The sequence below is a fragment of the Microtus ochrogaster genome, linkage group LG1 (genome assembly GCF_000317375.1).
Source record: "Microtus ochrogaster isolate Prairie Vole_2 linkage group LG1, MicOch1.0, whole genome shotgun sequence".
NCBI classification, from domain to species: domain Eukaryota; kingdom Metazoa; phylum Chordata; class Mammalia; order Rodentia; family Cricetidae; genus Microtus; species Microtus ochrogaster.
In genome coordinates this window covers 20,977,233-20,988,104 of record NC_022027.1, presented here as the reverse complement: position 1 = coordinate 20,988,104, position 10,872 = coordinate 20,977,233, and the positions used below count along the sequence as shown (strand labels likewise).

Genomic DNA, 10,872 nt, shown 5'->3' with positions numbered 1-10,872 from the left:
AAAGAAAGAAAGAAAGAAAGAAAGAAAGAAAGAGAACACTGGCCCTCAGGCAAAAGCATTTCAGATGCTATCCTAATGCATTTGGTTATGGAAACTTTTCTCTGTGAAGTGCACACCCAAGGGAAGGGCCATATCACAGTGTACCTGTAAAACGACTCCTCTCCCTGCCTAGTCTCCTCAGATATTCTGCAGCACAGTAACTCAAAGGATTCCCTCCCAAGCAGCAGCCCTATGCCTATGCCTATGCCTATGCCTATTCCCATGGCAGCAAAGGCATGTTTGCTTGGGCAAGCACAATCAGGGCTGACCTCATCTGCTTAGAAGAAGCCTTAATCTTGAGAATTCTTTCACTGAGCGAACATTACAGACCAGTCGAGAGAGAAAAGCCAGTGCAGGTTTGCATACTCCTACAGCAGATAATCCTGTTAGGAGACATCTTGCCAAGGTGTCGCGAGAGCATAATAGATATGTCAGTTAAAATCGGGGCCACTGTCATTTCCTATTCTATTTCTGACAAGAACGAAATGCCTGACTTAAGTAGCTATGTTGCCAACAACCCTCTCAACTGAAATGAGCGGAATGGCAGCAATTTGGACTCCAGTGACAAGTCATGTTGATAAAAACTGTGCACAAGCCAAAAAGATCTTAAGAACTAATTTATATTTCAAGGATGGCTTTTTTAGAATATAGAGGGGCCGGGAGGGATGGCTCAGCCATTAAAGGCTAGGCGCACAACCAAAAATATAAAAATATAGAGTCAGACTAATTCTCTACTTGGAGCAAGACGGAAAGCCTTGGACACAGAATTTTGCTGTAAATCTCTCGCTCCTGTCAGATGTCAAATGACTGGCCAGAGCTTGCTCACAGATGGCTGAGGAAGACCCTGAGGGAGGGGTCAAAACTGAGGTGCTGGACAACGTTCTGGGCAAAACCCATCACCAAAGAGAGCTGTTTAACCCTCTCCTCTTTATTCTGGGAGCTTCCCAAATAATAGGAATTCCTAGGTTTATTCATGGGGTCTGTGGGAGGTGAGTTAATGTTGCTCAAGGATGACAAGAGCATCATCCGAGACCTGAGGACGCGCCTCTTCATACACCTACTCTCTTTACACCACACCTTTGGGACGATGTTAGCACTCAATCTGCTTCCATAAACCCTTCTTGAGTACAGAGGCCAATGACATGATTGAGTAGGTGCTGAACAGCCTGCTGGCGTGCCTGCTGTCCAGACTGATGGCCTGAGTTCCATCCCCAGGACCACAAGGTAAAAAGAGAGGCTCAAAATCTTCCTCTGACCTCCACCCCCCCCCCCACAGCGTGGACAGCTCCCCCATCAAATGCACACAAAACAAACAAACAAAATACACTTTTAAAGCTCTCTTGAATACTTCCCATGGCCATAAATGCTTACTGCTATGGGTGTTTTCCTTCTTTCCTTGGCAGTGCTAGAGATGGAAGTCAGGGATTTGTACCTGCAAGGCAACTGCTCATAACCTCAAACCAGCATACTCGGTTTGGGGCTCCCATTCCATCTCACTTAAGCCTCCCAGCCACTCTATGAAAGAATTACCATAGTCATTCCTGTCTGACAGATGAGCAGGCACACTCAGCTGCCTGAGGTCACTAGTTTCTACATCACAGAGACAGGATTTAAATCCAGATGTTAATATCACTGGACTTTCAAGTGTAAATCCATGGAGCATTTATCTGAGACGTAGGTGTGGTTAACACTAACATGATTCCTAGCTCTGAGCCAGTTGAGTAGGATGGCGGATTTTAGCGCTACACATCAGCTTTACTTAAAACAAAAAAAGGCCCTCTTCCCTACACAGGATGTGTGACATGTGTTAGACTTCTTTCTGCCTTTCTGCCATGCTCCTGACATGCGCCACTGAACCCCATCCCTCCTGACACCTCTACCTTCCTCTCTGCTTCTGCTAATGACCTCTGAGACACTGGCCAGAGTGGCAATCACTGAGTCAGTGCGTTAAAGGAGCAAACAAAAGTGGGTGTTTGCAAATCCACTGCTGTCCCTTGGTGTCTTTAGGAGAGTTGTCCCAGGATCCCACGGACCCCAGAACCCCCAGATGCTCTAGTATCCTGTACAAGAGGTCAGAGTTGGCAAATAGCCCCCTCACCACCTCCTATATCCTTCAAACAACCTCTAGATTGCCCACAATGCCTGACATGACGTCAGTGCTCTGTGAATTGTTATACATACTCTATTGTTCAGGGAATAAGGACAAGAGAAAGTGCGTTTGTATGTGTTCAGCATGAATTAGATACGGGGGGGAGGTTGGCAAACATTTTCTATCTGCTGTTAGCTGAATCTACTGGTATGGAAGCTGTGGCTATGGAGGGCCAGGTTATACTTGGCAACAAAAACATTAATTTCCAAATGATATTCTTACACCCTGGGGATTATGCAAAAGAACCCAGTAGGGAGCAGTGGAGAATACTGGCATTTCTATTCACATTTTAAACTTGAAATTACGAACACATAGCTGGTTGTGGGGGAGCACTCCTGCAACCTCAGCTCATGGAAGGAGGAAGCAGGAAGACTAGCAGTTCAAGATCAACCTTTGCCATTAAAAAAAAGAAAAGGAGCCGGGCAGTGGCGGTGCAAGCCTTTAATCCCAGCACTCCGGAGGCAGAGGTAGGCAGATCTCTGAGTTCAAGGTCAGTCTGGTCTATAGAATGAGTTTCAGGACAGCCAGGACTATACAGACAAACAGACAGACCCCGTCTTGAAACAGACCAGAAAAGAAAGGAGAGAAAGGAAAGCAGGAGAGCCTCCCTGTCATTTCCCCGGGAACTTTGGCAGCCTCACCCAGTCAGCCTACAGCTCCAGGCACAAGGGATGCTCATGCCTAGCACCCAAGACTGCAGACCCTCAGGTGGGGTTAGCTGCAGGGCCCATGACTGCTTCTTGTATACTGTACGAAGCTACATTTCCACCATGGGTCCAACTGAGAAAGTGGCTATATGGATTATATTTTCGTTTTAAGTCGCTGATGTTCATGAGATGCGCAAGCGACTTGAAGTAAGCCCCGTGAAGAACTACAAAGAACGCTGGCAGCCATCAGGCAGAAATAGGCGGGGAAATAGCAGAGTTTCGGCCGCACCTCATACATTCCTCTCAGACACATCATAATACCAGGGTGATCAGATCTGACTGGACGCTGGCAAAAGGAAAAACACAAAAGAACACCGATAGTATCAAAACTTAGACTTGTAACTCCTGTTCTTATCAACAATTTTTGTATGAAAAAAATGTTACCACTGCCTTGGGAAACTGGCTAAGAATATTTCATACTTTTCCTAATGGGATTAAAGAACTTTGCTACTCAAAATGCAGTTTGCTATGAGCTAGCCTGACCTTCACTGGTCACTTATGGGACACGCAGTCTTGGGGACCACCAAGCCCTGAGCCATGATTCCTCCTTTAAGCCATCACCCCAAGGCTCATGTGCACACTGGAACGCGAGAGGCGCCGGAGCTTTAAAAACAATGCCATAAACAACACGGGCCCTGACAATTCAGCTCTTGTTTATAATTCTAGGCAGGCTTTTCTGTTGAATTTTTAAATCTTGAAGCTGATCATTTTAAATCTATATTACAAACATCCTTCAACAAACACTGTAAGCTCCCCATAAATCCCAAATTCTGTTAAACTACCTATAACAGCCGCGTTTTTCTCATTACTCCCAGTATACTCAAAGTAAGCATCCTGACCCCGGCACCATACAAACCCCGCTGCCACCCGTGCCTTATCTTTTGATCCCACCTCCACTTACTTTAGTTTGATCGTCTGCTTTAAACACATAGCAGAGACTCTGACTGTTGGCAGCATCCTCCTTAATGAGACAAGCAAAGTAACTCGGGTCGTGACTGTTGTGAATCAGTTTGTGGACGTGCTGAGGCTTGCACTCAAAAATGCTGGAACAGATCAGCGGGTCCCATTGTTGACTTTTCCTCAGGTCAGGTTCACATCTCAGTCCAGAGGGCGAAACCCAGAGCCGGACTTGCTTGACTCCAGGCTCCTTCTTGGCGCCCTGGCCACTGAGTCTTCGCACCTCGGCCACCACCCATGGCAGCATGGGCATAGTGGTGAGCGAATGCACAGGTAAGGCGCCCACCAGCTGCAAGCCGAAGTCCACCGAGATCTCATTAGGGAACGGATGCTTCCTCGCTGTGAACGTGATCGCGTCCATCCTGGGAAAGGGCTGGAGAGCCAGGAACTCGTGCTCCTGTTTTCCTAGTTAAATGGAGTGATCTATTTCACATGCTTCTGAAGGCAGATTCCTGGGGGAGAAAAACAAAATTTAATCAAGTCACAGCAACAGCTGCTTGCAGAGTTATTATCCCAGAATTTAACAGTCTGATACTTAAATGTAAGAAGAAATGGATATTTGTTCAAAAAAACTCTACCTAGAATGGGATTCCCTGTCATTGTTTCACGCATAAGAACTAGAAATGGTGTAAAAGTGTAATCCTACTGGGAATTTATTGGAGAATACAAGCCTCATAGTGTCAGGGGAAAAAAAAGCAGGGTGGGGGAGGGAGGGTTAGAGAGATGGCTTAGAGGTTAAGAGGACTTGTTGCCCTTGCAGATGACCTGGGCTCAGTTCCCAGCATCCACATGGTGATTCACAACCATCTGTGACTCTAGTTCCAGGGGCTCTGATACCTTCTTCTGACCTTTGTGGGCACTGAGCACACACACGGTGCACAGACATACATGCAAGCAAAATACTCACACATAAAATAAAATGAATAAATCTAATCAAGTATATAATAATAAAATATAATATAATGCAATAAGCATGCACACACACATGAGCACAGGAGAAAGTGAGACAGTTCTGACAGTTCCACACTCTGTTAGAGCACTTACAACTTATTCAGGAAATTTCTCTAAGACAAAATTCAATAGCGGTCATTCCCTACCCCCAAAGGAGAAATATTGTGAGGGAAAAAAATCAGCCCATTCCTTTTCATAGTTCACTGAACCAGACCCATTTTAAACAGCTGACTACCAAATTTACTTTTTAAAGAAAAACCCAGGAGCTCACTCATTTTAGGCTACTGTTCTACCACTAAGCTATAGCCCCAGGTCATAGCCAAATCTTACTTTATTTTATTTTTTGAAGAACAGCTAGAGGTTTTTGTTTTGTGTTTCTTTGTTTTGGGTAAGAATGTTTTGCCTGCATGTACGTATGTGTACCATGTTGAATGCCTGGTGCCTAAGGAGGCCAGAAGAGGGCACTGCATCCCCTGAAACTGGAGTTTCAGATGGTTGTAAGCCATTATATGGGGTGCATGGAACCAGCCCAGGTCTTCTGTAAGGTAGTCAGTGCTATTAACCGCTGAGCCATCTCTCTAGTCCTCTAGTCCCAAGAGTTGGACTTTGTTAAGATATTTTCATATAAATTTAAGCTCTAGCATTGGGAGAATGAAAGGGGGTGGGGAAAAAATCAAGACATTCCTGAGGATATAGGCATGGGCTCTGAAAAGCAGTGTCCCCTACTCAAAATTCAAAGGGCCCTCCCTGAGCCTGTCCAGAGGTTCAGACTCACAAATTCATCCTCTTTTAACACACGCTTGGCCTTATCACGGTCAAAGCGTATCATAAAGATTAGCTTAATTCATTCATAAGTAAGTCCTCATTTCAATCTTGTGCCATTCATCAACAGACTCCAGTCATCTTTTCCCAACCCAAATTCTCTTGACTAAATTCCTTATCATCAGCAACTACCTTTAATGTATTTTAATTAATTGATTGGTTGACTTTTTTTTAAGATAGAGTTTCTCTGTGTAGTCTTCCCTGTATCCCAGAACTTGCTTTGTGACCAGGCTGGCCTTGAACTCACAGAGATAGATCTCCAAGCCTCTGCCTCCCAAGTGCTGGTATTAAAGGTGTGTGCCACCATCTCCTGACTCCTGTCATATATCTTGAAGCTCATAGCAGACGATGGTAAACCGCTGCTGTACAAAACTTAGTTGCCAATAGTGCCTCACGCATCCCCACCCATCCCTGCTCACCCCAGCCCCATCCATCCCCGCTCACCCCAGCTCTGTCCATCTCCTCTCACCAGCCCCATCCAGCCTTCATACCTCCCTCTAGAGTGCTGACACCAAGAGAAACCCCATGAAGGGCGGGACTGTACCTGTCTTCTTTGTTCTGACACTGGGTCTGGCACACAGTAGGGCCTCAAGGGTATCTTAGAGAATGAGAGAATCATCTCCTATCCTAAGAAGGAGGCTGATGACAAAGAAGGAAGAGAAGAAGGCTATCTTTGAAACTCCCTAGCCCTCAAGTCTTCCTTCCCATTCTTCTCGCACAAATTTCTTCCGTGTATCTTCCTCTCGATGTCCACCCCTCCCTGTTGCTCATCCATTTCCGCTTAGGAGTCCTCAGCTACACTGCAGAGGCACTGAGACCGCGTGCATTAAAGCCACCTGGGTCTTCCGGGTTGTGAAATCCAAAGATAGCAAAGTGGCCCTACCCTGCCTCGCTCCCTCTAAATGATTTTTCAAGCAAGCCACACCCCCTTCTTCCTTTTCTTTTCAAATTAGCACATGTGTCAGTGGACACAGGTGGGTGGCAGTGTACAAGGAGGGCAGAGGTTGAGGTTGGGAGTCATCCCCCACTGCTGTTCCAGCTTACTCATTTAGGCAGGGTCTCTCAATCAAGCCCAGAGCTTCCTGGTGTAGTTTCCATAGCCTGCCTGCTCTGAGGATCCCCATAGCTGCCTTCCCAGGCTATAGTTACAGGCAGGCTGCCGTGCCCAGCCAGCATGTCTGAGGGCTCTGGTGACCATAACTCTGGTCCCCACACTCTCATGGCTTACTGTCCTATGTCCCTAGATTTTGTACACGTCCCTTCTTGAGACTCTTCTGGCTCCTGTCTTATCTGCCAGGACCTTGTTTTCAGGTTATCAGAAGGCCCTCAATTTCTGTTTGGCTCCATTCCCTTCCCTTATTCCACCTGCTTTTTCTTGTGACAGTATTACCTTTTGGTGCCAACAAACAGTCAAATGCTCATATTGCTGTGAACATGACGCATTCTACGGATGTTAGCTAGCGGTGACTCCTGTGAACCAGGAGACCACAGTCCTGCACTAACTTGTCACAAAGTGACATGGAAGAGTTTGCACCTGGCCCTGAAGCCCATGTTTTTAAATGAGCTGATCAGATACACCCTAATAACTCCCAAGGTATTTTTTTTCTCCCAGACAACCTCCTTTCTGAGTTCCAGATGAGTCGTTCATATTTCTGTATGGTCTCAGCTGATCAGCTCCTCAGCCTGAGCTTAGCTGTCTTACAACGAAGCCAGTCTCAGCTCCCTGTTGACCAGAACTCCTCCTCCTGCATCCCAGCAAACAGCATCACTGTCCATTTTATGCTGTTCTCTGCTTCCTGTTCCCAGAGCAAACCCTGAGACAATCAGCTTAGAAAGAGGAACAGTTCACTTTAGCTCACGACTGCAGTCCCTCAGACTCCGATGGGTTGTGTTGCTGCTTTCAGGAGAGAAAAAATGGAAGGAAGGTGCAGCACAGATACACCACTTAATTCCCAGGAACAAAAAAGAGGATAAGGAAGGGCCCGGGGTCCCATCATCTCCTTCTAGGGCACAGTCTTAACTTGGAGACTTCCCACAAGGCCTACTTCCTAAAGATTCCATTCTCTCTCAGTAGTGGCTTCCCGAAGACCATGCTTTTACCACGTGGACCTGGCAGCAGCCTGGGGGCACATGACAGCACTGGCCAAGTCACCGGGATTCCTCCGTCATCCCATCAGTCCTGACTCTACCATATAAATATATCTGACCTTTCCATCCCCTATCTATCAGCCATCACATGCCATGAGCTCTACACACAAACATTCTCTCAGAACCCTCAGCCCTACATTCCCCCTAATGTCCTCTTCCTCAACACTTTTTGGTTTTTAAGACAGAGAAGTAGTCACAATCGCCATATAAGATGTGGGTTCTCGTGGCCTGGTGCCACGGCACACACTATCCCATTCCCCTCTTCTGAACATGAGACTAGTCACTGACTGTAAGGGGCCAGAGAGTTTTCCCTCACTTGAAGGGGACAAGTTGGTCTTCACGGTTAAACCGCTGAGAGAAGAAACGAGATTTCTACACGGGAGGTAAAAGACCAATAGCAATAACCAGAATCAGCCGTGATGCCGATTTCCCATCATCCACAGGCAGGATGACACCTGTCACAGAGCATCACAGTAGAAGAAACCAGGTTTAGGTAACCTGCCTGGATTCTGGTGAAGAATGTATCCACCATAGATGTTTACAGCAGAGGCATGATGGGAAGTGTAGTTCAGAATAAAGGCATTCGGTGACCCTCCTCATGATGTGTGTGTAGAAACACTGGAGACCCAAGGAGAAGAACTGTCTCTCAGCCAGTCCCACGTTCATCCCTCGAGTCCAGTTACATCACTGCTGAAGCAACCATGGCCTCTTTCTTCCTAGGGAGGTCAGAGCCACCGGCACCACACCCTCTCCATTACTACACTTGGGGGTCTCATTGTCGCATGTATTTTAAGAGTCTGAAGAGGCATCCTTCAACAGACTGTGAGCTTCATACACCAGTCAGGTTTGGGGGTAGAAAAATCAGTATTTGAATTTTAAACCTTTTCTAAGACAGAAATGAAGTCTGTTCTTTATTCTGTTTTCCCATTTTATGTGTGTGTGTTCTAAAAGTAAAGTTTTATAATGTGAACATAGCTTACAGCTATTTTAAGATTTACTTTTATTATTTTTAACTATGTGTATGGGTGGGGTATGTGCACATGAATGCAGGGGCCCTAGGAGGCCAGAGACACCTGATCTCTCTAGAGGCGGAGTCACAGGCAGTTGTGAGCCACTCCATACTGGATGCTGGGAACTGAACTCTAGTCTCCTTAAAGAGAAAAACGCCTTCTTAACTGAGGTACCTCTCAAGCCCCAATGCTATGGTTTTGTGTTGAATTTTTTTTTTCTTTATCTACCTGTTGGTTTATTTATTAGTTTTTAATTAAGTTTATTCATTTATTTTACATCCTGACCAGTTACCCCTCCCTCCTGTCTTACCATTCCCTTCCCCCAATCCACTCCTCTGTTTCTGTTCAGAAAATGGCAGGCTCCTATGGGTGTCAACACAAAGCATGGTGTATCAAGCTGAGGTAGGACTGAGCTCCTTCCCTTGTGTTAAGGCTGGGCAAGGTAAGCCCTTCTGAGGAATAGGTTCCTGGAAGCCAGCCAAAGCATTAGGGACAGTCCCTACCTAGGAGTCCCACAAGCAGATCAAGCTACACAACTGTCACACTTACATAGAGCGCCTAGGTGGGTCCCCTGGAGAGTCCCTAGCTGTTGGTTCAGAGTCTGTGAGCTCCTATGAGCCCAAGCTAGCTGTTCCTGTGGGTTCCCTTGTGATGAACTTGACCCCCTGGCTCGTATAATCTTTCCTCCCTCTCTTCAACAAGGTCCCCAAAGCTCAGTTCAGTGCTTAGCTATGGGACTCTATTCCTGTTTCTATCACTCACTGGATGAAGCCTCTCTAACAACACCTGGGGTAGTTACAATCTGAGTACAAGAGATGACCAATTTGGCTACCTATCCAATATTGCATTTATTGGCTTTTGGACACGGGGTTTCTCTGTGCTGCCCTGGATCTCCTGTAACTCACTTTGTAGATGACGCTGGCCTTGAACTCATAGAGATCCACTTACCTCTGCCATATATCACCATGCCTGGTCTTTCTTTTCATTTTAAATATTGAAACCTACCAACAATAAAGCAACACAGTATTGTTTTTTTTAAGATTTACTTTTTTTTATTATGTATATAGTGTTCTACCTGCATGTACGCCTGCATGGCAGAAGAAGGCACCAGATCTCATTATAGATGGTGGTGAGCCACCATGTGGTTACTGGGAATTGAACTCAGGACCTTTGGAAGAGCAGTCACTGCTCTTAACCCCTGAGCCATTTCTCCAGCCCCCCAAAGCAATACATTACTTTGTTCCTGAATAAATTTTATGAAAGTGGGGGTCTCCTTCTTCCTCCAGTGTACAGCCACGACCCCTAGTATACAGGCACTCATGGTAACAGAAGGCCTTAAAGTTCATATAATCCAATAAATAATATTCCCTCCCCTTTAGAGGTGAAAGTGGCATTAAAAGCCGGGCTTGACATCCAGTCCTGAAACTGAACCTGCTTTAAGTCCTAGCCGTTGACAGCTGCTAATCCCAAGACATGTTTAATGAAACCCTAGAATGAGCACAAAGGACAGACCTGAGGTCTATCAATTATTTTAGGTAGCGCACTTATAAATCAGGTGGCAACAAGCATGACAAAATGGTTCTCTGCTTTCTTGTCATTTCAATCATTTGGTGAACAGTCAGTCATCGAATTAGTTCTGCCATTTTATTGGCAAAAGTATTTGAATGCTTCAAGGGCTCCGCTTTTCAGGCAGCTGTGGGACATTCGAGTGTATCTGTACAGGCAGTTAGTCCTTATAATACTTAGAAAAAGAAGCAAACTGAACTCAACATTAGATATAATTATTTCCGAGTAATTCAGATGATTCTAATATGACTGCTACAGTTTTAGATATGAACTGGCCCCTGTCTCCTGTTCTGATCATGTGGTCCGCAGTGACTGGGACCCGTTTTTGGAGGTTGTGTGACCTTTGGGATGTGTGGCCTAACTAGCAGAAGTGGGCTAGCTGCTGTGGACAGAGCACTAAGGCTAGGTCTACCTCTGGTTTCAGTTCATACTCTCTGCTTCTGAATCTGCCAAGATGTTAACAGCCTTGCCACATGTCCAGCAGCACAGGCTGGCCCATCTCCTCCCTGCAATCCCAGCAGAA

At 45.9% G+C, this 10,872-nt stretch overlaps 1 protein-coding gene across 3 annotated transcripts in view; it reads right to left on the bottom strand.

Annotated features, from left to right (window-relative positions):
* Tbc1d1 (TBC1 domain family member 1) overlaps nt 1-10,872 on the bottom strand; it is a 185,914-nt gene that overhangs the window by 168,497 nt on the left and 6,545 nt on the right. For all 3 annotated transcript variants that reach the window (XM_005359249.3, XM_026785238.1, XM_026785239.1), the window contains exon 2: nt 3,797-4,304. In XM_005359249.3, the coding sequence (XP_005359306.1) occupies nt 3,797-4,213 (417 nt within the window). In that variant the 5' untranslated portion in view covers nt 4,214-4,304. The remainder of the gene's footprint in view (nt 1-3,796; nt 4,305-10,872) is intronic.